General features: G+C 40.4%; 2 gene segments (V, D, J or C); both read right to left on the reverse strand.

Annotated features, from left to right (window-relative positions):
* Window positions 1–9892: 9892 nt before the first annotated feature.
* Window positions 9893–11735, reverse strand: LOC141781565 (immunoglobulin heavy variable 3-30-3-like). The segment is given in 3 exon segments: window positions 9893–10154; window positions 11467–11596; window positions 11693–11735. Coding segments are annotated over 3 exon segments (435 nt in total).
* An 8489-nt stretch (window positions 11736–20224) lies between these two features.
* LOC141781566 (immunoglobulin heavy variable 1-46-like) lies at window positions 20225–20656 on the reverse strand. The segment is given in 1 exon segment: window positions 20225–20656. A coding segment is annotated over 1 exon segment (432 nt).
* Between the last annotated feature and the right edge of the window lie 7031 nt (window positions 20657–27687).

Below are 27687 nucleotides of genomic sequence, written 5' to 3' on the forward strand. Positions count from 1 at the left end.
GGAGCTGGCATAGCTAGCAGAGTTTGTACCTGTATTCATCCACCCAATCCACTCCAGAGCTTCTCCTGGTCTCTGTTGTATCCAGTGAATATAGTTGCTTGTCATGCTATAACCAGACGTGATACAGGACATCTTCACTGTCTCTCCAGGTCTTTTCATCTCAGAGGGAGACTGGTCCAGTTTGATCTCACTCCAGACTCCTGTAAGGTAAGACATCGTCATCATTCACACTTATATCTACATCACAAGTTAGATATTTACAGAATCAGTTAATTCATTTTCTCACCATGAATAGCAACTACAAATAATAAACTCCAGATAATTGTATTTTCCATTTCTGGGATAAACGCTCTAGTTCAGAGCTTTCTGATCTGAGTGTTTCAGAAATATAAAAACTGTTCCAGAGTTCTGCCACCAGTTGCTGATGGTGTGTTTATAAGAGAGGAAGAGTTTGCATAGACCTCCCTCTGCAGGTTTAAAAAGGGAACATGTGACACAGATACATTTCCATAAGTAGAGTATCTCTACAACAGCTGTAAAATATTAAAAACACTAATATTCATGGACTGATGGAAAATAATGGGAAATAACAATGACACAATGACGATCTTTAACTGGTGGTGGAGCAGTTTAGAGGTATTTTCACCTCGGCCGCAATACAAATCAGACATTTACATCCTGTTTGTGAAAATATAGAGCAACTGTTTACGTTATAGTTACATTATCAGGTGTTATTTTCCATCCAGTTGCATGGAAACAGGAACATTGTTGTCCCATCTTTTCTAGGCATCTAAATACACAACAATAAAAGGATGAAATGGTGTCATCTTGTACTGAGGGGAAATCAAGCTTCTCTGAGTCTCTTCTACACTGATGTCGGCTGCAGTGGAAGTCAAATGAGACTTAAACATTAATGTTTATCAGCTCATCAGAGAGTGTCTTTATTAATATTCACATCTAGTGTGTGTGTGGTTGAGTCTGGCTGGTTGCTGAGTATTTGTGCAGGTCTGTTGGTGGTTTGTATCACTGTGGAGCAACACGTACACAGTAATACACAGCTGTGTCCTCAGGCTGCACGTTCTGTCCTGTTAATGTCACCGAGCTGGTAGAAGTGTGAGTGTGGTAAAGGAACTTGTTCTTCAGAGCATTATTTTGAGAAAAGCCACCTCCACCCCACCGATGGGAAATCCAGTCCATTGGTTTTCCTTCACACTGTCTGATCCAACCGGTTGCATAGCTGTTATCAGTCAGAGAATAACCAGAGACCTGACAGGTGATGGTCAAAGACTGTCCAGGCTGCACAACCATTGAGTCTGGCTGGATGAGATCAATACTGTTCACACCTGTGGAAACACAAATCAACATTATCTCCATCATTCATCTGACTATTCAGTGTTTCTAATGTGTTTATTAGTGTGAATCAGTGAAAGCTCCTCACAGGATCCAGCTGCCAGCAGCAGTATCGGAGCTCCAGAGAACATGGTTGATGTTGAAGCTGAGCTGATGGAGCTCTTCTGTCTCTCACTGACACTCACTCACTTCTTTAGAAGTCACCTTCATTTGCATATTGTTGAATCATCTTTTAAATGTCATTTGAATCAGTTGAAGGTGTAAACAGTGTGTCTTCTCTAGTGACCAGAGAGAAATCAGTTTTTCTTTAAAGTACATATTCTTATGAAAGATCTTATATGGACTTAAATGTCACCATCTAGAGGGTTAATTTAGTAAACTTGTAGCGCTGCTTTGATTTGATTTAATGTAAAGATATGTTTTAAAACTCTGGAAGTTAGTGAGTTAATGTCTAAAAACAGAATATTGTAAAGTTTTCATCACAATAAGGTTGTCTTCTTATAAATGCAGGCGTTGCTGTGAGTCACAATAAACTGTCCCAACCATAGACTGAATATAAGAAGTGGACGTAGTCACCATGACGTCACCCATTGGTTAGTGGACTACGGCTTTGAATCCTCGAGTTCGACATTTTCACCGTCACCATCTTGGTTTTTGGCCGTCGCCGTCTTGGTTGTAAACCAGTTAACCTTCTAAATATATAAATGCTCCTTTTTTACCGCTGTAAAATGTGTTAATATCAGACTTTTTCATGAAAAAAGAAAATGGTGTAAAATCTGCAAATCACATGGAAGCTTTCTGTTTTAACATGTTAACAAAATGTACTTTTTTTAATGATCTTGATGCATGTACTTATTAAGACAGGTGGACCCAGTTCCACCACACTAATACAGAGAATTTAATCAACAGTATTACGAAATAAAGTGATGCTGAGATAACAGAGTGTTCCCAGTGGTGGTGGTAAATAGAGGAAGTAGTTTTTGTATGACTCTCCTATCGTCGTCTCTCACTGTGTATCTCTGGCACAGTAATACACTGCTGAGTCTTCAGGCTGCACGTTCTGTCCGTTTAGAGTCACTGTCTTGCTGGAAGTAGCTAAGTCGATACTGAACTTGTTCTTCAGTGAATCTTTGTAGTATGAACCTCCAGTATTTTTCATTCCGATCCACTCCAGTCCTTTCCCTGCAGGCTGTCTGATCCAAGCTGTCCAGGAGCCAAGAGAATAAGAGACCTGACAGGTGATGGTCAGACGTTGACCTGGCTGCACAGTCACAGAGGCTGGCTGAGTCAACGTTTCACCCTTCACACCTGTTAAAAAATAAGAACATGTTTTTTTTATCACAAAAATATCAAGTAGTACTGTAAAAGAAGAAGTGTTGACAGATCCAGAGAGACTCACATCCAGCTGCCAACAGCAGCAGCAGAGCTCCAGAGAACATGGTTGATGTTGAAGCTGACGTGCTGTGAACTCCTCTGACAGCCTGATGTGATGTTTTATAGCTGAAGCTCACTGAGTTTGCATATATAGAATCAAACATATATGAAGCATCAATGTTGGTCTAACTGGAGCCAATAGAAGAGTCTGTTCACTGTTTTTATATCTGCAGAGTGAAAACATGCCTGGAAATCACCTCTGCTTCACATCTCATATTTTAATTTCATTACTTCACTATTCTTAATGTGAATATTAACATGAATCATGGATAATGGAAAACATATTCGTTAAAATCAGCGTTGCAATAACAATGATGATGTGATGTTAAATATGATGTGAGCTGTTTCCCCGTCAGCGTCTCCTACATCACATTAACTTCAAACTTATGAGCACAGCTTTTCTTTTTGGTAATTACTGCATTGAATTATTCATTTAATTGTTTATTTGCTGCAAACAGAAACACAGAGACGGCAGCCAGGATCATGTAAATAGTATAAAAGCTTCAGTGTGATGCTGGTCTGCAGGTTTTTGCATAAAAGATTTTTGATGGTTTCAGATGTTTGCAGATGTTTGAAGAAACTCTGAGCCTCTAGAGGAAAACAGCTGCTCAGGAACTGAAACCAACTCCTTCAAATACTTGAAAACTGGTAGTTCATAGTTCATTTATAAGTCACTTTTTGTACCAGTCAACACATTTTATGGACAAATCATATAAAAAATGTGACAAAAAACTAAAGAAACATTTTACTGACACATTTATACTTTTACTTTCAAAACTAGAACTACATTTAACTGATAATACTTTTACTGGAGGCTACTGTAACTACATTTAGATGATAATACTTGCACACTTTTACTTTAAGTACATACAGTGCATACTTTTACTTTACATACTATATGTATATATATAAACTGGAAAAAGAAAGTTCGGAAGCTTGTGTTTGTTTGATTATTTCTCTGTTGTATCAATGCTAATGGTCATTGTATTTTACATCGTTGGAAAGCCTGTTTATTTACCTTAACAATGATGTCCAACTTGTAAGGATCATGCATTTGTGGGATGAGCAGCACAGCTGATTATGTGGGTAGCGCCCAAGAAAAATGTGCCAAAATGCTCCGTCAATGGTAAACAGTGTATTCTCCTGTTGGTGTTGACTCTTGTTTTGAGTTGTTTGGTGGATTGGATGATTGAACTCTCTATCAGTAACAAGGAACAAACAAGACATATTAGCTATTTCACACTTTATTCATTTAATACACCGTCAGGAGCCTCAGTAGAGGTGGAAGATCCATACGCAGCCACAACAGCCTGGCACCTCCTCCTCATGCTGGTCACCAACCTGGTCACACGTTGCTGTGGGATGGCGTTCCATTCCTCAACCAGGATTCGTTGCAGGTCAGCCAGCGTGGTTGTGTTGGTCACTCTAACACGTACAGCACGCCCAAGCTGATCCCACAAGTGTTGAATTGGGTTGAAGTGTGGACTCTTGGCAGGCCGTTCCATTCTCTCTACTCCCACATTGTGGAGGTAGTCTGTGATAACCCTGGCTCTGTGGGGGTGAGCGTTGTCATCTTGGAGGATGAAGTTAGTTCCCAGATTGTGGAGATATAGGATCGCCACTGTCTGCAGAATGTCATCGTTATCTCACTGCATTGAGTTCGCCTTCAATGATGACAAGTCTTGTTTTGCCAGTGAGGGAAATGCCCCCCCTCCCACACCATGACACTGCCCCCACCAAAAGCTCTTACTCCATCGGTGCAACAATCAGCGTAGCGTTGTCCGCGTCGTCTCCATACTTTCACACTGCAATCCGACTTTGGCAGACAGAACTTGGACTCATCACTGAACATGACATTCCCCCACATGTTCAGGTTCCATTGTCTGTGTTGTCAACACCAGTGCAAACGGGCCTGACGGTGAAGGGCAGTCATTGCAGGCTTCCTGGTAGCCTTATGAGAATACACTGTTTACCATTGGCAGAGCATTTTGGCACATTTTTCTTGGGCGTTACCCACATCATCAGCTGTGCTGCTCATCCCACAAATGCATGATCCTTACAAGTTGGACATCATTGTGAAGGTAAATAAACAGGCTTTCCAACCATGTAAAATACAATGACCATTATCATTGATACAACAGAGAAATAATCCACCAAACACAAGTTTACCAACTTTCTTTTTCCAGTATATATATATATATGTATATATATATATACATATATATATATATATATATATATATATATATATATATATGTATTCTTTCTATATCGCTTTGCATCAACATAATCAATTAGTTATTTTTCATCTTCTCTCAGCATCAACATACAAGAACTCAAACATCTGTAAACTAGTCAGAACCATTAAAGTCCGACTGACTGATCATCTCAGGTGTGATTGATGTCATTTAGGTTAAAGGTTAGAAGTCCATCAGAGTCCTGGTGTCTTTGAGGAAAACATTAGTCATAGGTTTCTTTGAGATAATAAACTTTTAAAAACGTATCTAGTTTAGGGTGGACTGAAGTTACCGGTTAACTTTCTAAATATATAAATGCTCCTTTTTTATCGCTGTAAAATGTGTTGATTTCAGAACTTTGTGGATTTTATGTATTTTTAATGATCTTCATGCATGTACTTATTAAGACATGTGGACCCAGTCTCACCACACTAATACAGAGAATTTAATCAACAGTATTACAAAAAAAAAGTGATACTGAGATAACAGAGTGTTCCCAGTGGTGGTGGTAAATAGAGGAAGTAGTTTTTGTATGACTCTCCTATTATCGTCTCTCACTGTGTCTCCTCTGGCACAGTAATACACTGCTGTGTCCTCGGTCTTCAGACTGTTCATCTGCAGATACAGCTGCTGTCTGTTGTTGTCTCTGGAGATGGTGAACCGGCCCTGAACTGACTGAGAGTAGTAGATGCTGCCACTGCTAGTGCTGATAAAAGCGATCCACTCCAGTCCTTTTCCAGGAGCCTGTCTGACCCAGTTCATATAGTAGCTGCTGAATGTGAATCCAGAGGCTGTACAGGTCAGTCTGTGGGATTCTCCAGGTCTTTTAATCACTGGTTCAGATTCTGTCAGAGTCTGACCATCAACACCTGTCAAGATATAAAAATACATCATGAGAAATATGTCAGTTACACAAATCAGAACTATGTCAACTCAACATCAGTGTAAATGTTGACCTGTCCAGCAGCAGATGGTTAAAAGCAGCAGTCCTGTCCTATAGTCCATCATGTTAAACTGTGTGTCCACTGTCCTCTGTCCTCCTCTCTGCAGTCAGATAAGTAGAGGTGGAAGACATCTGAGTTTTGCATTGACTCCTCCTCACAGGGAGGACTCAGCTGATCAGAGTTGGATCTCACTCTTTGTTTGGTGAAACTAGAATGAATGTTTACTGACCAGGACGTTTTGTACGTCTAAAACTGTTCTTACGTGTTTTAAATCTAATAACTGGGTTATCAACAGAACCACAACGATGTGTGTCATCTGACTGATTATATTTAAACCATCATCAACAATCAGTGAAGCAGTGGTGCAGCGTGGCATTGTGATAGATCAATGATGATTTCATGTCAGAAAAGTTGGTAACAGATTATCATTATAGGAGGAGAACATTAATATCTAGTGTATTATTTTAGTAAAACTAATGGTGTCTTTCCTTCCCCGTCATGTCTTCCTGTATGGACGTTACTGGGATCAGTGTTAAAGCCAGTCCTTGTCTGCCCTCTAGAGGTTGAAAACAGCGATGGGAGCTACTTTTAACATTCAAGACAAGTTACTCACTTGAGACTCCCAAACATATAGAGATTTGATTGTGATTGAAGCCCCGTGTCTCTCTTGCTTTCACCACAATGCATGCTGGGATACAGTCAAGCGCCAACACGACCGTGAACACAAAAAAGCAGAATTGTTGTAACTGATGTTTTACAGGACTAGAAGTTCATTAATTGTTCAACATTGCAGCTCTGAACTTCTTTTATTGGCTTCAGATATTTAAAACAAAAGAACCCTCATGAATTTGATCTTTGTTTGTGTACATTTCCTGTTCAGTATAGTGTTCCATACAAATACCTTCATCACTTGTTTCTGTCCAGTTTTCATCATTCTGCACCTTAATGATCTTCATGCATGTACTTATTAAGACAGGTGGACCCAGTTTCACCACACTAATACAGAGAATTTAATCAACAGTATTACAAAATAAAGTGATGCTGAGATAACAGAGTGTTCCCAGTGGTGGTGGTAAATAGAGGAAGTAGTTTTTGTATGACTCTCCTATTATCGTCTCTCACTGTGTGTCTCTGGCACAGTAATACACTGCTGTGTCCTCGGTCTTCAGACTGTTCATCTGTAGATAGACTTTACTGCTGGAGTCATCTCTGGAGATGGTGAATCTCCCCTGGACTGACTGGGAGTAGTAGATAGGAGTACTAGCTGTGCTTATATAAGCGATCCACTCCAGTCCTTTTCCAGGAGCCTGTCTGATCCAGCTCATGTATTGGCTGCTGAATGTGAATCCAGAGGCTGTACAGGTCAGTCTGTGGGATTCTCCAGGTCTTTTAATCACTGGTTCAGATTCTGTCAGAGTCTGACCATCAACACCTGTCAAGATATAAAAATACATCATGAGAAATATGTCAGGTACATAAATCAGAACTATGTCAACTCAACATCAGTGTAAATGTTGACCTGTCCAGCAGCAGATGGTTAAAAGCAGCAGTCCTGTCCTATAGTCCATCATGTTAAACTGTGTGTCCACTGTCCTCTGTCCTCCTCTCTGCAGTCAGATAAGTAGAGGTGGAAGACCTCTGAGTTTTGCATTGACTCCTCCTCTCAGTGTAGAACTGGATCTGAATGGATCTCAGTTCCTGTTTGGTGAAACTGGAGAATGAATGTTTAATATACAGGAGTCATTCCTCCCAGTAGAATTTGTGCAAACGGTCGACAAACACATTATATATCATATTGATTGTCTTTCATTATTCAGCTCAGTCTGCATCGTGTGAAGACTTTGACAATAGTTTAGCAGTTTAACAATATAAAGTGAGTATTGTTAATTCAATTTTAATTAAAAAAAAAAAAAAAATATCACCTTAATGAATGTGGTTCATTATGTTCTACTGTTGATTTAGTGTTCATCAGTCATGTTTTTCAGTCAATACAAAGGAAGTCTGTTATTTCTGTTTTGTTTCCTGTTAGATGAAGAGCTTTTCAATCATTAGTGGTCTGAGGGCTCCTCCTCTGGTGGCTTCATGTTACAAGTGTTCAGGCACTGAGGGGTTTTTGTTCAGCTCAAACTTCATTATATCATAAATATGGATTTCTTTAATCTAATTTGCACCAAAATAACATGGATGGTTCCTACTATAGTCTTTGCAAAAAAATATATAATGACCACTACTTTGGTTGAATTTTGGGTGTTTTGATCAAATTTATATCATCTGTGGTCACAGGTGTCATTATTTGTTGCCGTGGTTTCAAACCAATATTCTGACTAAACTTTGACACATACCAGCCTGTGATAATCCATCAGCATTATGTTCCTCTGATAATAGTCAAAATAATTCATAATGTCTGCTTTCTTTACTAAAAGAGTTTGTATAATTTTACGAAAATTAGGTTTATTAATGTTAATTTCATGCAGCAATTGTCAATAACATATAAAACATATTTTTTATATCACAATGAAGAAGACTAAACAAAACAGTAGATAGAACAGTTGAACATCTATTTATTGTCTCGATCCACAGTCCCTGCAGAACTCTGTGCATATTGATAGTTTAACTTCACTCCAAACTCTTGCAAACTAAAAGAAGTAAAGACTTCAATCTCAGGTTAGACAATTAGAAAAACCAAAACATTTAACAACACAAATGCTGTTTATTGTTCAGCTGCTGTGTTTAATGCAGCTCTGTTATGGAATAAGCAAGAATATGCCTATTTAGTGATATGATTTCTACATTCACATCTCTGTTTAGAAATGTGTTTCTAATCAAACATTACTGGTTCTCACAAAGTGTTCAGTGTAACTGTATCCTATCAGTTTCTGGGACTACTTCAAGTGAAGACGTTCATCATGATTGTGGTCAGAATGAGTCCTGTAGGATTTTGTACAGCTGCTCAACCAACTCCAGTCACTGTGGCTCTCTGGCACAATAATAAACAGCAGAGTCTTCAGTCCTCAGACTGTTCATCTGCAGATACAGCTGCTGTCTGTTGTTGTCTCTGGAGACGGTGAACCGGCCCTGAACTGACTGGGAGTAGTAGATGTTGCCACCAGCATTATTGATATTAGCGATCCACTCCAGTCCTTTTCCAGGAGCCTGTCTGACCCAGGCCATGTGGTAGCTGCTGAGTGTGAATCCAGAGGCTGTACAGGTCAGTCTGTGGGATTCTCCAGGTCTTTTAATCACTGGTTCAGATTCTGTCAGAGTCTGACCATCAACACCTGTCAAGATATAAAAATACATCATGAGAAATATGTCAGTTACACAAATCAGAACTATGTCAACTCAACATCAGTGTAAATGTTGACCTGTCCAGCAGCAGATGGTTAAAAGCAGCAGTCCTGTCCTATAGTCCATCATGTTAAACTGTGTGTCCACTGTCCTCTGTCCTCCTCTCTGCAGTCAGATAAGTAGAGGTGGAAGACATCTGAGTTTTGCATTGACTCCTCCTCACAGGGAGGACTCAGCTGTTTTCAGATTTCGTTGTTTTCCATAAACTAAGTAGTGGGATCATGTAGAGGCCTGAGAAAGGACATGTGGGGAACTCAACATGTGATTTTGATCACTCAAATGTGTAATTGCTGAATGACACCAGTTGTTCCCCAGTTCTACAGTCTGTTAGAGGATGTGAATGTGATTACTATTTAAAACAAAACTTAAAAGTCATGTTGTTGTCTTTTACAAACCAACACAGAGGAAAGAAAACCACATTTAGACATCAACAGTCTCAATAAAACTGAGACTCAGTCAGTTATTCAGCATCACATTGTTGGTAAAAAACAAACAGGAAGTCAAACACCACAAAATCACCTGCAGCTCATCTAGTGGCGTTGTTATGCTGCTCTTTACTGCCATCATATTTGAGGTCTCCTACTGCCCCCTGTTGGTCTTTGTAAGAATACATTCTTTAAGGTTTTTGTACAGCTTCTCTGGTAACTTTAACCAGTGTGTGTCTCTGGCACAGTAATACACAGCAGAGTCTTCAGGCTGCACGTTCTGTCCGTTTAGAGTCACTGTGTTGCTGGAAGAGTCTAAACTGATACTGAACTTGTTCTTCAGTGAATCTTTGTAGCGTGTGGTTGATCCAATAGATCCCATTCCGATCCACTCCAGTCCTTTCCCTGCAGGCTGTCTGATCCAAGCGGTGTAGTAGCTGCTAACAGAATAAGAGACCTGACAGGTGATGGTCAGACGTTGACCTGGCTGCACAGTCACAGAGGCTGGCTGAGTCAACGTTTCACCCTTCACACCTGTTAAAAAAACAAGAACATGTTTTTTATCTCAAAAATATCAAGTTGTACTGTAAAAGAAGAAGTGTTGACAGATCCAGAGAGACTCACATCCAGCTGCCAACAGCAGCAGCAGAGCTCCAGAGAACATGGTTGATGTTGAAGCTGACGTGCTGTGAACTCCTCTGACAGCCTGATGTGATGTTTTATAGCTGAAGCTCACTGAGTTTGCATATATAGAATCAAACATATATGAAGCATCAATGTTGGTCTAACTGGAGCCAATAGAAGAGTCTGCTGGTGTACGATTTATTATTTTAATAAAATACAAATTTAATTAGTATAAATAACATAAATATGTGTTTGTATTTGTTACATTTTGTTTTACAAAGTTAAGAACACAATGTTTAAGTCAGGCCTGATGTTTCCTTACACACTAAAGAATGATCCCGGTCACGTCCACACAGAGAGGCATACAGTTTATTAATTAAACACTGGTATCAGATCGGTACTCGGTATCGGCCGATACCCAAAGCCCAGGTATCTCTATCGGTATCAGGACTGAAAAGGTTGGATCGGTGCGTCTCTATCAGCAGTCCTAAATAATGTAGAGAACATTCAACAAGGTAAGAGTCGACAGCCATGTGAGGCTGTTCTTCAGCACAGCGGTGCTTTGAGTTCAGTGCTAACATGCTCCCAATAATAATGTTAATATACTGATATTTAGCAGGTATAACATTTAACATGTTCACAATAAACAGTAAATTATATTAATAGAATATTGTTTTTTCTTTTTATATCTCTGCATCAAAAGAAGCAATTAGTTCTTTTTCATCTTCTCTCAGCATCAACATACAAGAACTCAGGGATAAAACATTTGGGACAAGAGTTTGAAGTTGAACACAGACGGATTTTTAAAGTAAAGTAACTGCTTGTGACTTTCTTTCTATCTGACATTGTCAACATGTTTGTGTGGTTGAGTCTGGCTGGTTGCTGAGTATTTGTACAGGTCTGTTGGTGGTTTGTATCACTGTGGGCCGACGTATACAGAAATACACAGCTGTGTCCTCAGGCTGCACGTTCTGTCCATTTAGAGTCACTGTTCCAGCAGAAGTGTCTCTGCTGTAGCTGAACTTGTGATTCAGAGCATTATTTTGATAAAGGCCACCTCCACCCCACCGATGGGAAATCCAGTCCATTGGTTTTCCTTCACACTGTCTGATCCAACCGGTTGCATAGCTGTTATCAGTCAGAGAATAACCAGAGACCTGACAGGTGATGGTCAAAGACTGTCCAGGCTGCACAACCATTGAGTCTGGCTGGATGAGATCAATACTGTTCACACCTGTGGAAACATAAATCAACATTATCTCCATCATTCATCTGACTATTCAGTGTTTCTAATGTGTTTATTAGTGTGAATCCAGTGAAAGCTCCTCACAGGATCCAGCTGCCAGCAGCAGTATCAGAGCTCCAGAGAACATGGTTGATGTTGAAGCTGAGCTGATGGAGCTCTTCTGTCTCTCACTGACACTCACTCACTTCTTTAGAAGTCACCTTCATTTGCATATTGTTGAATCATCTTTTAAATGTCATTTGAATCAGTTGAAGGTGTAAACAGTGTGTCTTCTCTAGAGACCAGAGAGAAATCAGTTTTTATTTAAAGAACATATTTTTATGAAAGATCTTATATGGACTTAAATGTCACCATCTAGATGGTTAATTTAGTAAACTTGCAGCGCTGCTTTGATTTGATTTAATGTAAAGATATGTTTTAAAACTCTGGAAGTTAGTGAGTTAATGTCTAAAAACAGAATATTGTAAAGTTTTCATCACAATAAGGTTGTCTTCTTATAAATGCAGGCGTTGCTGTGAGTCACGATAAACTGTCCCAACCATAGACTGAATATAAGAAGTGGACGTAGTCACCATGACGTCACCCATTGGTTAGTGGACTACGGTTTTAAAGCCTCGAGTTCGACATTTTCACCGTCACCATCTTGGTTTTTGGCCGTCGCCGTCTTGGTTGTAAACCAGTTAACTTTCTAAATATATAAAATCTCCTTTTTTTACCGCTGTAAAATGTGTTAATATCAGAATTTTCATGAACAAAGAAAATGGTGTAAAATCTGCAAATCACATGGAAGCTTTCTGTTTTAACATGTTAACAAAATGTGCGTTTTTAATGATCTTGATGCATGTACTTATTAAGACATGTGGACCCAGTTCCACCACACTAATACAGAGAATTTAATCAACAGTATTACAAAAATAAAGTGATGCTGAGATAACAGAGTGTTCCCAGTGGTGGTGGTAAATAGAGGAAGTAGTTTTTGTATGACTCTCCTATTATCGTCTCTCACTGTGTGTCTCTGGCACAGTAATACACTGCTGTGTCCTCGGTCTTCAGACTGTTCATCTGTAGATAGACTTTACTGCTGGAGTCATCTCTGGAGATGGTGAATCTGCCCTGGACTGACTGGGAGTAATATTTAGCAGCACTGCCTGTGTGCACAAAAGCCATCCACTCCAGTCCTTTTCCAGGAGCCTGTCTGATCCAGTGCATCCAGTAGCTGCTGAGTGTGAATCCAGAGGCTGTACAGGTCAGTCTGTGGGATTCTCCAGGTCTTTTAATCACTGGTTCAGATTCTGTCAGAGTCTGACCATCAACACCTGTCAAGATATAAAAATACATCATGAGAAATATGTCAGTTACACAAATCAGAACTATGTCAACTCAACATCAGTGTAAATGTTGACCTGTCCAGCAGCAGATGGTTAAAAGCAGCAGTCCTGTCCTATAGTCCATCATGTTAAACTGTGTATCCACTGTCCTCTGTCCTCCTCTCTGCAGTCAGATAAGTAGAGGTGGAAGACATCTGAGTTTTGCATTGACTCCTCCTCAGTCTGCATTTTGTCAAAACTTTAACAATAGTTTACTAGTTTTACAATCTTCCTGAAGTCAGTGTTTTTAATTACAATATAATAATAATATACACCAAATAACACTTTAACAAATGTTGTTTATTATGTTATACTGTTGATGTCCTAAAAACTTGTTTATAATTTATACCATTATATGACATCAGAGGAAAGAAAACCTCAGTAGGAATAAAAGACGGAATGAGAATATTAATGAAGCTTCAAAAACATTCAGGACCAGTGTGTAACCCCTAATACCTGTTTTCAGTCAATATAAATAATATATATATATAAAACAATATTGGAATGACACTGATCTTCTCATCTGACCCTCAACAAGCGTATTGTGTCAAATGTGTTTGTTAACATGTTGGTCTGAGCCCAGAAGTCATTCTTTACTTTAGTGATTCCCGGGGAGCGCTCACCTTTAATTGTTCTTTGGCACCAAAAACAAATTTATTATTTTTTGTTTTAAAGCTTCAGTAGGCAACAAAACTTTTAGCATCATTGGGCAAAAAATCCCATAATAACCTTTCAGCATGTTGTAATTCAAGGAGAGAAAACTAAACTTCTGCTCCTCCTCATGGCTCTGTTTTCAGGCTTTAAGGAATCTAGCACATGACGGGAGACTTTGACCAATCACAGGTCATTTCAGAGAGAGAGAGCGTTCCTTTTGGCTGTGCTCCGGCTGGTGGGCGGGGCTTGGTATTTCCTTCAACTTGATCTCAACATGGCTGCAGGGTCACAAACTTTCTCATTTTACAGCTAAACGGTACACTACAAGATGATTCTGAGGACATGTGAGGAGAGAAATAGTCATTATAGTAACAGAATATTGATTCATTATAACCCCGCGACAACGTAGTCGGGGGTTTATAGCGCTCCGCATGTCCGTCCTTTCTGTCTGTATCAGTCTCACTCCCAAATGCTCCTTATGATTGTAATAATTGATGACAAAACACATTAATAACTGCATTAATTGCACACGCAGGACATCCTGAAACACCGTAAAACACACCGGTGGCAGCAACCTGACGAAAGGGCTGCGTTTTCCATAAACACCACTCCATAAACACTACTATATATGATTCATCAGGACGATGTGGGTCTGAGCTCCAGAGGAACTATAGTGTGAACAGAAAGAGAACTGAGGCCTCTTTTCTGTTGGTCCCCTTTAAGACGACTGAATTTTGAGACTAGATGTGAAAACACCGTCAGACTCAGTTATTCAGCATCACATTGTTGATAAAAAAAAAAACAGGAAGTCAAACACCACAAAATCACCTGCAGCTCATCTAGTGGCGTTGTTATACTGCTCTTTACTGCCATCATATTTTAGGTCTCCTACTGCCCCCTGTTGGTCTTTGTAAGAATACATTCTTTAAGGTTTTTGTACAGCTTCTCTGGTAACTTTAACCAGTACGTTTTGTTAATGATCTTCATGCATGTACTTATTAAGACATGTGGACCCAGTTTCACCACACTAATACAGAGAATTTAATCAACAGTATTACAAAATAAAGTGATGCTGAGATAACAGAGTGTTCCCAATGGTGGTGGTAAATAGAGGAAGTAGTTTTTGTATGACTCTCCTATTATCGTCTCTCACTGTGTGTCTCTGGCACAGTAATACAATGCTGTGTCCTCGGTTTTCAGACTGTTCATCTGTAGATAGACTTTACTGCTGGAGTCATCTCTGGAGATGGTGAATCTCCCCTGGACTGACTGGGAGTAGTAGATGTTGGTACTATAAACATAAGCGATCCACTCCAGTCCTTGTCCAGGAGCCTGTCTGATCCAGTTCATACCGTAGCCAGAAATGGTAAGTCCAGAGGCTGTACAGGTCAGTCTGAGGGATTCTCCAGGTCTTTTAATCGCTGGTTCAGATTCTGTCAGAGTCTGACCATCAACACCTGTCAAGATATAAAACATACATCATGAGAAATATGTCAGGTACATAAATCAGAACTATGTCAACTCAACATCAGTGTAAATGTTGACCTGTCCAGCAGCAGATGGTTAAAAGCAGCAGTCCTGTCCTATAGTCCATCATGTTAAACTGTGTGTTCACTGTCCTCTGTCCTCCTCTCTGCAGTCAGATAAGTAGAGGTGGAAGACATCTGAGTTTTGCATTGACTCCTCCTCACAGGGAGGATTGAATGCATTCGGCTTTTCAGTTTGAAACTGGAGAACCAAAGTTCAAGAGTCATTCCTCGAGGTCAGTCGATTTAAAGTTTGTCTCACATGTTTTCAGTGAGGCACTATTGAAATCGTTATGATTATTATTCTCCGAAATGGATAGCATTTTGATGGGTTAAACATGCTCAGAAACGAACAACACTTTGAATCAGAAGTGGTGAAAATGTATATATTTTAAGGGTGTGGCAAAATGGCTCAAAAGCGTTAACCAATTACATTAACCAATCTGCTCCAAATATCTCATGCGTGATAAAAGTCCCTGTCTGACGACATCCACATAGTCACAGCACCACCTACTGGCAAGAGGAAGTCACAGGTTGTGTACTTTTACAACATACTCCTCACAGACTAATCAGATCCCTCTCAGAATTTATCAGAAAAACATTAAGACCTGGATGATGCTTCCTTTGCGAAGATTGTGAGTTTTCGTCAAATTGCGACGCCGTGGCGGCATGGCGAATTTTGATGACTTGCGTCATGTTTGATGGGAGTTCAGGCCTGAAGACATCTACATGGCAATTTTCAATCATACTCATAGCGCCACCTAGTGGCAACAGGAAGTTACAGTCGCTATATTTTGGCGTACTACTCTTAGCAGGTTAACCAGATCCACCTCAAATTTGGTCACGAATATGGTAAGACCTTCATGATGCCAGACGGCGAGGCTTTTGAGTTTTCGTGAAAAGCCGTTGCCATGGTGATGCATTGTTCGCCATGAAACAGGAAGTTGTTTTTTAGGTGCTAGGGTGGCTTAAAAACAAACGAAACTTGGCACACTCATTAAAAGTGCTAAAATGTGTTAACGGATTGTGTTCGTATGCTTGGGTGTGGCAAGGGGGCATTTGGTCAGTACAATCATCAGACCTCTGTGATGGAAAGTTGGTCAAATCTTGAGTTTTTATGAAATGGCGTTGATGTGGCGTGGCAGAGAATTTACACGATTCGCCATTGAACAACGAACTATTGTAACTCAACTGTACTTGGTCCAATCTGCCCCAAACTGGACCTACTCCATAGCAGTCCAGGCCTGAGGACATCTACATGGCAATATTGACTCATAGTCATAGCGCCACCTACTGGCAACAGGAAGTCAGCGTTATGTGACAAACATCATCCAATCTGCATGAAACTGACATTGTGTGGTCTACACTTGATAATGAGCAACATAATTCACGTTTAGCTCAATAATCTACAGCATCCCTCTGATATCCACGAGCATTTTTTTTAAATTGGTTTATTGCCATCTCATCATGTTCATCACCATCTAACCAATGAACATTTCACCTTGATGATTATGTTGTGATCCAGTTCACTCTGTCATCCAATGTTTTTCAGCTTATTTTCAAACTGATTTCATGATTTTTGGTTTGTACTTCTAAGTGTGACATTTAATATTAGATAATGCTTTGATATTTGAAATAACTGTGAGTGATGTAACCTCATAAAGAGAATAAATATGTACTCATGAGTTTAAAATGTAATGAGGATATCAAATCAAATCAAATCAATTTATTTTTGTATAGCGTCAAATCACAACAGAAGTTATCTCAAGACGCTTTATATATAGAGCAGGTCTATGAACGTACACCATAGTTTAGAGACCCAACAGGATCCACCAAGCGCACTGTGGCCAGGAAAAACTCCCCGATTACTGGGAAGAAACCTGGAGCAGAACCGGGCGCAGGGCGGGCGGCCATCTGCCGAGACCGGCTGGGGGGATAGATAGATAGAGAGAGAGTGAGAGAGAGAGAGAGAGAGAGAGATAGATAGAGAGAGAGAGAGAGATAGAGAAGCAGCCACAATAGCAGTCTTGCAGCTGTAATAGCTAATACAAGTAGGACTGATAACACAAAACCAATAGTGGTGGATGGAAAGAGTGATAATACAACTATCGGAAAGCCAGCACTGTCCAGCATCTGTCCTCAGTACGTCCATGTGTATTGGTGTGGGACGTCCCTGCGATCGATGCCCGTGCATTGGTTCCTGCAGCATCAGCATGCTTGCTGGGAGCTCTTGATGTCTTTGGCAGTGATTGAGAAGTGTTATTCTCCAGGCTGCCATATTGTCACTAGGTGTTGGAAATCCCTCGTTAGCATTGGTAGTCCCTCGTACAGACGTAGTTAATTAAGGATGGTAGCAGTTGGTGTCAAGCAGGCACCGACGCGGCAGCAGATGCAGCCACAATACCGGAGACCACCAAGATCCAGGTGAAACCCTGCTCCAAGTGTACCCATGCTCCAGGTATAACCTCGCTCCCGGTGTGATCCCGCTCCAGGTATCACCTCGCTCCAGGTGTGACCCCGCTCCACGGTTAGCTGCGAGACAAGGAGGCACAAGGACTCCCGGGAAGGAATGAAGTTAGTAACAACATGGACATGGGACATGAGTATATACAGAAGGAGAGGGGAGCTCAGTGTGTCATAGGAAGTTCCTTATGACAGTGTGTCATAGGAAGTCCCCCGGCAGTCTATGCCTATAGCAGCTTAAGTATAAGCGTTATCAAAGAGGAAAGTCTTTAGCCTACTCTTAAATGTAGAGACGGTGTCTGCCTCCCGGACTGAAACTGGGAGCTGGTTCCAGAGAAGAGGAGCTTAATAGCTGAAGGCTCTTGCTCCCATTCTACTTTTGGAGACTCTAGGAACCTCAAGTAACCCTGCATTCTGTGAGCGCAGTGCTCTAGTGGGGTAGTAGGGTACTATGAGCTCTTTAAGATATGATGGGGCCTGACCGTTTAGCGCTTTGTAGGTGAGGAGGACGATTTTAAAATCTATTCTGGATTTTACAGGCAGCCAGTGCAGAGAAGCTAATACAGGCGTAATATGATCTCTTTTTCTAGTTCTAGTCAGTACACGTGCTGCAGCATTCTGGATCAACTGGAGAGTCTTAAGAGACTTATTGGAGCAGCCTGATAATAAGGAATTGCAGTAATCGAGTCTAGAGGTAACAAATGCATGGACTAATTTTTCTGCATCATTTTGACACAGGATGTGTCTGATCTTTGCAATGTTACGTAGATGAAAGAAGGCAGTCCGTGAGGTTTGTTTTATGTGAGAGTTAAAGGACATATCCTGATCGAAGACAACTCCCAGATTCCTTACGGTGGTGCTGGAGGCCAGGGCAATGCCATCTAAAGTAACTATATCATTAGATAATTTGTTTCGGAGGTGCTCAGGGCCAAGTACAATAACTTCAGTTTTGTCTGAGTTTAACATCAGGAAATTGCAGGTCATCCAGATTTTTATGTCCTTAAGGCATGCTTGAAGTTTAGTTAACTGGTTTGTTTCGTCTGGCTTGATCGATAGATATAATTGGGTATCATCTGCATAACAATGAAAGTTTATGGAGTGTTTTCTAATAACATTGCCTAAGGGAAGCATATATAAGGTAAATAGAATTGGTCCAAGTACAGAACCCTGTGGAACTCCGTGACTAACTTTGGCGTGCATGGAGGACTCATCGTTGACATGTACAAACTGAGATCGATCTGATAAATAGGACTTAAACCAACTTAGTGCAGTTCCTTTAATGCCAATTAAATGTTCCAGTCTTTGTAATAGGATGTCATGGTCAATGGTGTCGAAAGCAGCACTGAGATCTAGCAAGACAAGTACAGAGACAAGTCCTTTGTCCGATGCCATTAGAAGGTCATTTGTAATTTTCACTAGTGCTGTCTCTGTGCTATGGTGCACTCTAAATCCTGACTGATAATCTTCGAATAAATGATTGTTCTGTAGAAAGTCACACAGCTGACTGGCAACTGCTTTCTCGAGTATTTTGGAGGTAAAGGGAAGGTTAGATATAGGTCTATAGTTGGCTAGGACCTCTGGATCAAGAGTGGGCTTTTTAAGAAGAGGTTTAATTACAACTACTTTAAAGGACTGTGGTACATAGCCTGTTAGTAAAGACACATTGATCATATCCAGTAAAGAGGTGCTAACTAGAGGTAAAACTTCTTTAAGCAGTCTAGTTGGGATGGGGTCTAGGAGACAGGTAGATGATTTAGATGAAGAGATCAGTGAAGTCAGTTTGTGGAGATCGATAGGAGAAAAGCAGTCTAAATATATATCAGGTTGTACAGCTGTTTCTAAGGTTCCTAAGTTTGAGGATAAATTGGTACCAGTTGACGGTAGGAGGTGATTAATTTTGTCTCTAATAGTTATGATTTTATCATTAAAGAAACTCATGAAGTCACTACTACTGAGGGTTGTAGGAATACATGGCTCAATAGAGCTGTGACTTTCTGTCAGCCTGGCTACAGTGCTGAATAGAAACCTAGGGTTGTTCTTATTGTTCTCTATTAATGATGAGTAATGGGCTGCTCTGGCATCACAGAGAGCCTTCCTATATGTTTTAAGACTATCTTGCCAGACTAAATGAGATTGTTCCTGTTTGGTGGAACGCCATATCCTTTCCAGTTTCCTCGATGCTTGCTTTAATTTGCGTGTTTGAGGATTATACCATGGAGCTGACTTCCTTTGTTTTACTAACTTCTTTTTTAGAGGGGCAACAGAATCAAGTGTGACTCGCAGTGAGTCTGTAGCACTATCTACAAGATGATCAATTTGGGTAGAGCTAAAATTAACATACGAGTCCTCTGTTATATTGAGACATGGTATTGAATTTAATGCTGATGGAATCGCTTCCTTAAATTTAGCTACAACACTATCGGATAGACATCTAGTGTACACACTTTTGTCTGATAGTGTATAGTCTAGTAATAAGAATTCAAAAGTGATTAAATAATGGTCTGATAAAAGAGAGTTCTGTGGAAAAACAATTAAATGTTCAATTTCAACGCCATATGACATAACAAGGTCGAGGGTGTGGTTAAAGCGGTGAGTGGGTTTATATGTCAGCGTGTTTTAGCAGGTGGTGAGAGAACCCAGATGTTATTAAGATCACTGCAGTTTGTTGTCTGTGGAGGTTTTAGTGCAGCTGCTCCACTGTCTTCAGTCACTGTGTGTCGAGCACAGAAGTAAACAGCAGAGTCTTGTGCTGTCAGGCTCTTGACCTCGAGGTACTGAGTGCTGCTGGGCACATCTTCAGTCATGATGAAACGGCTTTGAAAGGAGCTGGCATAGCTAGCAGAGTTTCTACCTGCATTCATCCTCCCAATCCACTCCAGAGCTTCTCCTGGTCTCTGTCGTATCCAGCTAATATAGTAGCTGGTCATGGAAAATCCAGATATGATACAGGACATCTTCACTGTCTCTCCAGGTCTTTTCACCTCAGAGGGAGACTGGTCCAGTTTGATCTCACTCCAGACTCCTGTAAGGTAAGACATCGTCATCATTCACACTTATATATACATCACAGGTTAGATATTTACGGAAGCAGTAAATCAGAATAGATTTTCTCACCATGAATAGCAACTACAAATATTAAACTCCAGATAATTGTATTTTCCATTTCTGGGATAAACGCTCTAGTTCAGAGCTTTCTGATCTGAGTGTTTCAGAAATATATAAAACTGTTCCAGAGTTCTGCCACCAGTTGCTGATGGTGTGTTTATAAGAGAGGAAGAGTTTGCATAGACCTCCCTCTGCAGGTTTAAAAAGGGAACATGTGACACAGATACATTTCCATAAGTAGAGTATCTCTACAACAACTGTGTGTGTATAAATGTATATATATATATATATATATATATATATATGATCATTTCCTGAACGGCATGCCATAATACACACATACATATGTATATGTATATATATACATATATATATACATATACATATATGTATATATATATGTATATATATATATATTCATATGTATGTGTGTATTATGGCATGTCGTTCTGGAAATTATTATATATATAATGTTAAATTTGAGAATATGGAATGAAATCTGACGTCATCACGGCGCTGCTGCCGTCTTGTGTTTTAGGTCATTATCAGTACAGATCTTAGTGCTGCTAGACGTGTGTGTCACTATGAGCAAGTCAGCACGAAATCTAGTATCAGAAATCCTAAATAATGAGGAGATAATTAACACCCTGGTGAATGTGTGTACCACAGGCCAAAATAATACTGGTTCCTTGGACCACTTTTGGTAGATCCTGACCACTGCAGACCGGGAACATCCCACAAGAGCTGCAGTTCTGGAGATGCTCTGACCCGGTCGTCTAGCCAGCACTATCTGGCCCTTGTTGTCAAAGTCGCTCACATCCTTACGCTGGCCCATTTCTTCTGCTTCCAACACAAAGTTCAAAGTTCAAAATGTTCACCTGCTGATATATCCCCCCCCCCCCCCCACTGCCAGGTGCCATGGTAACCAGATAATCCATGTTATTCACTTCACCTCTCAGAGGTCTGAATGTTACGGCTGATCAGTACACGGGTCAGCATAGGGTGCCCATGCTGACCCGTGCCTGTGCTGACCCGTGTCCACCGCCAAAAGCGCCTACAATGGGCACGTGAGCATCAGAACTGGACCACGGAGCGATGGAAGAAGGCGGCCCGGTCTGATGAAACATGTTTTCTTTCACATCATGTGGATGGCAACGAGTTGGAGGTATTGACTCGGCCTCCAAATTCTCCAGATCTCGATCCAATGGAGCATCTGTGGGATGAGCTGGACGAACAAGTCCGATCCACGGAGGCCCCACCTCGCAACTTACAGGACTGAAAGGATCTACTACTGACGGCTTGGTGCCAGATACCACAGCAGACCTTCAGAGGTCTAGTGGAGTCCATGCCTCCACGGGTCAGGGCTGTTTTGGCAGCAAAAGGGGGACCTGCTCAATATTAGTCAGGTGGTCATAATGTTATGGCTGATCGGTGTATATCTATAGTGACTAGTACAGTGACATCTGCGGTGGTTTGTGTACGGCTCTGTGGCTTCCTGTATCACTGTGGCCGTCGAGCACAATAATAAACAGCAGAGTCTTCAGTCGTCAGGCTGCTCATCTGCAGATACACCTGGTCCACGTTGTTGTCTCTGGAGATGGTGAAGCGATTCTGGACTGACGTGGAATAATATTTAGTGCCTCCACTCGGAGCAGAAATATAGGCAACCCACTCCAGTCCTTTTCCTTCAGCTTGTCTGATCCAGGCGATATCAGCATCGCTATCTGATATTCCTGCATAAGTACAAGTCAGTTTGTGTGAATCTCCTGGGCGCTTTACCGCTGGTTCAGACTCAGTCAGAGTCTGACTGGAAACACCTGGAGAGAAAAGCACTTTGATCAGAACAGAGCCAAGCAACACACATTGATTATAATAATAACGACATATTTTTCCAACTAAATTAGCATTGAGAGAATAATAGTGTAAATGTTGACCTGTCCAGCAGCAGATGGTTAAAAGCAGCAGTCCTGTCCTATAGTCCATCATGTTAAACTGTGTGTCCACTGTCCTCTGTCCTCCTCTCTGCAGTCAGATAAGTAGAGGTGGAAGACATCTGAGTTTTGCATTGACTCCTCCTCACTAGAAGGACTGAAGCTGATTTGTCTGGTAACTTTACTTTATTTGTCCCTCAGTTTTGGACCTCAGAGGACAGATTAAACAGTGTCGTCTTTTCAGTCTCTCCTCAAAACTTTATTTTCATCTCCTTACTATCCGTATTTAAAGAATTATCTCACTACGTCTCTTACAACTTTGTGTTTCTTTTTTTTTTTTACTTTATATTATTATTATTATTATTTATATTATTATTATTATTATTATTATTAATATTATTATTATTATTATTATTAATAATATTATTATTCCCTGTAAACAGCAGCAGATGAGAGCACATGGAGTGATCATATGCTCCAAACAAGTCAACTCTTTTCTGTCTCTCCTTTCTGATGTAAAATCTGTAAACTAGTCAGAACCATAAAAGTCCGACTGACTGATCATCTCAGGTGTGATTGATGTCATTTAGGTTAAAGGTTAGAAGTCCATCAGAGTCCTGGTGTCTTTGAGGAAAAACATTATTTATAGGTTTCTTTGAGATAATCAACTTTTAAAAACGTATCTAGTTTAGAGTGGACTGAAGTTACCAGTTAACTTTCTAAATATATAAATGCTCCTTTTTTATCGCTGTGAAATGTTTTAATTTCAGAATTTTGTGCATTTTATGTATTTTTCATGAAAACAAAATTGGTGTAAAATCTGCAAATCACATGGAAGCTTTCTGTTTTAAAATGTTAACAAAATGTACTTTTTTTAATGATCTTCATGCACGTATTTATTAAGACATGTGGACCCAGTTTCACCACACTAATACAGAGAATGTAATCAACAGTATTACAAAATAAAGTGATGCTGAGATAACAGAGTGTTCCCAGTGGTGGTGGTAAATAGAGGAAGTAGTTTTTGTATGACTCTCCTATTATCGTCTCTCACTGTGTGTCTCTGGCACAGTAATACACTGCTGTGTCCTCGGTCTTCAGACTGTTCATCTGTAGATAGACTTTACTGCTGGAGTCATCTCTGGAGATGGTGAATCTCCCCTGGACTGACTGGGAGTAAAATTTATAAGAACTGCTAGTTTGTACATAAGCGATCCACTCCAGTCCTTTTCCAGGAGCCTGTCTGACCCAGTTCATATGGTAGCTGCTGAATGTGAATCCAGAGGCTGTACAGGTCAGTCTGTGGGATTCTCCAGGTCTTTTAATCACTGGTTCAGATTCTGTCAGAGTCTGACCATCAACACCTGTCAAGATATAAAAATACATCATGAGAAATATGTCAGTTACACAAATCAGAACTATATCAACTCATCATCAGTGTAAATGTTGACCTGTCCAGCAGCAGATGGTTAAAAGCAGCAGTCCTGTCCTATAGTCCATCATGTTAAACTGTGTGTCCACTGTCCTCTGTCCTCCTCTCTGCAGTCAGATAAGTAGAGGTGGAAGACATCTGAGTTTTGCATTGACTCCTCCTCACAGGGAGGATACGACTAGATCAGTCTTGATAAGGCTGTGAATGAGTCCTGTGATTGACTGGTGACCTGTCTATATACCTCACCTCTCGTCCTCTGTCACCTGGGATTGAATAAGCTAGTAGCTAACGGATGGTAGGATGTTTGGAATGTGAAAGTTAATTTAACATTCATCTGTCCTCTGTGTTTAAGGCTTATCTGACATGTTTCAGCTGTTTAGTAAAAAATGCTCAGAAACCCCATTATTGTCTCCTTTGGGGACTAACATCATCACACATGAATCCAGTTGGGCTCATTGGATCCACAAGAGTCTCAGCTTTACAGTGATACCCAATTTATGTAACTCCAGACTGTTTAGGGACCCCAGTATGCAGAAATATTCAGATACACCATTTTAAAATAGTAGACAATAACACATTTATACTACATGTGATTATCAATAAGTGGGCATGTCTGTATTTAGCCCAACTTTGGAAGGTTATTTATTTCCTTCCTGACATGGTAGCATGACATTGTTGGTACCAATAGATTCTTTAGGTTTTTTTAGTTTCATATGATATCTGTGTCTTCACTCTAACCCTAAAACTGAACCTACTAGAGCCTCTGAAAGACAGTAAAGTCAGTTGGGATCGCGGGCGGTCTCAGGGGGGTTTGAGGTCTGTTTCTGTCTTCAGTGTGACAGTTAGCTGGTGTTGAAATCATTAGTGGTCTGAGGGCTCCTCCTCTGGTGGCTTCATGTTACAAGTGTTCAGGCACTGAGGGGTTTTTGTTCAGGTCTACTGATGGTTTGTGTTGTTGTGGCTCTCTGGCACAGTAATACACAGCAGAGTCTTCAGGCTGCACGTTCTGTCCGTTTAGAGCAGACCTGGGCATTTTACGGCCCACGGGCCACATCCGGCCCGTTGGCTGTCCCTGCCTGGCCTGCGTGAGGTCAAGTAAATTAGAACATAAATAAAAAAATAGGCCTATTTATGCTGTGCACGCAATACGGCTGTGTGCTTTTATTTTGAAAAGGTTTTTTTATTTACGTAGTCACTACGTGACTACGCTAAACAGCTACATGTGATTCTGGTATGCTAAGCTAGCCCTCAACATGTCAGCCCACGGCAGCAAAAGAAAAATCGATACCGAATGCCGCGTTTTCAACAAGACATGGACTGCTAAATATCTATTTACAGAAGTCAAAGGTAAAGCCGTGTGCTTAGTTTGTGGTGTACAGGTCGCCGTGTTCAAGGATTACAATTTGAACCGCCACTATGTGACCAAACACGAGGAGAAATACAAGAACGTGTCTGAACAAGAGCGCGCAAAGGAGTCGGATGCTTTGCTAGCTAAGCTGCAAAACCAACAAGGACTTTTTACTAAACGTTGCACATCCAGAGATGCAGCTGTCAAGACAAGTTCTGTCATATCCCAGAAAAAGTAAACCGTTTTCTGACGGGGAGTTTATTAAGGAGTGTCTGCTGGACTCTGCTGCCCTAATATGCCCGGAGAAAAAGGGAGCTTTTGAGAACGTGCCCCTCTCGCGACGGACTGTAACGAGGAGGGTTGAGGACATCTACTCTTCCCTCAAAGAGGAGAACTTTCCACACATGAGGAGGCATGCTCAGAAGATTCTAGTCCTCTTTGGATCTACCTACGTATGTGAACAGACATTCTCAGTGATGAAGTTCAACAAATCCAGATACAGATCCTCTATCACTGATGACCACCTCTCAGCTGTCCTTCGCATATCCACCTCAGACATTCAGCCAGATTTCAATGCACTTGTTCAAGCCCAGAGCAGGCTGGATTTTTCCCACTGAACAAGTAAAATGAACTGTAAAACATTAAAAGCATTTATTGCTTTTTGCATCAAGTTGACAATTGCCTATCTTTAACATACTGTAAAACACCTATTCAGTATTTGGGAAGATTAACATGTTAAAAATAAAATGAAACACTGATGCAATTATTGTTTTTACTGTATTACTTCTACAGGAGTATTTTCCTATATGACCTACACCACAATTTCATATATTTATATAAATATTTACAGAATATCCTTATTCTTCTGATTACCAGTAGCAACTAATCAAAAATATATAATTTAATGCTTTTTACAAATAAAATCAATTAATCAAAATTAATACTGAGCAGCAGAATTAAGTTCAAGTTATTGTTGGTTCGGCCCTCCAACACAACTCAGGTTTCTCATGTGGCCCCTTGTAAAAATTAATTGCCCACCCCTGGTTTAGAGTCACTGTGTTGCTGGGAGAGTCTAGGTCGATACTGAACTTGTTCTTCAGTGAATCTTTATAGTGTGAATCTCCAGTAGATCTCATTCCGATCCACTCCAGTCCTTTCCCTGCAGGCTGTCTGATCCAGGCTGTGAAGTAGCTGCTAAGAGAATAAGAGACCTGACAGGTGATGGTCAGACGTTGACCTGGCTGCACAGTCACAGAGGCTGGCTGAGTCAACTGTTCACCCTTCACACCTGTGGAGGAGAACATGTTGAACAGTGAATCAGTGTAATAACGGTGAACAGTCGGTGTGCTGTGATCATACTGTCAGTGTCTCTGTCTCAGTGTGACTCACAGGATCCAGCAGCAGCAGCAGCAGCAGAGCTACAGACAACATGGTTGGTGTTGAAGTGATGGGAGCTTCTCTTCTTCTGCTGCAGCTGACAGCATGATATCAAGTCTTTATAGCAGACTGTGAGGAAGTTCACTTTGCATAGAGAACGACACCGACCGGCTATAAAAGAAGGGTGGACTGTCCTGGCACAAGCAGTCAAACGTTTGGAATTATTTATTTTGACACATATGAAAGAAGATGTTTTTATTTATTTATTTATTTTTTTGTATATTATTTTTATTGACAATTTTTGATGACAGCATGTAAACGAAACAAAATCAAAACCCATAACCCAACCTAAAAATACACACACCTGCAGACATTTACACCTGAGGAGGAGTGGTACAAATAATATTATATAATAATATATAAAAGAGAATATTATCTAAACCGTGTGTCAAGGACAACAATAGTGGATGTGTAGTGTTTACCACGCTGGATTTAACATGTGAGGGTGCAGGTCGTATCCACGATGACCCTCCAACGTTTATACTCTCTGAGGTTTGTTTTGGTTGACGGATACGGAACGGATATGACGTCACGTTACTCAGACTACAACAATAAAAGAGGTAACTTCCTTCTACCTCCACATAGATTCAAATGATCAGCTGACTAAAGTTTATCCAAATGAACCAATAACTCAGCTTTTAAATTTTATTTCTTAAATGTATTGTATTATGTGTGTACTATGTATATAATTTCAAACAATTATCAGATTCATGATTCACTTCACTCTCCACATCTGTTAGACAGTTTAAACACAACAATAATTATTTAATGACTATATTATTATACGTTCTTAAAGATGATAAAACTTTTTAAATA

Source organism: Sebastes fasciatus, chromosome 13 (genome assembly GCF_043250625.1).
Source record: "Sebastes fasciatus isolate fSebFas1 chromosome 13, fSebFas1.pri, whole genome shotgun sequence".
NCBI lineage: Eukaryota > Metazoa > Chordata > Actinopteri > Perciformes > Sebastidae > Sebastes > Sebastes fasciatus.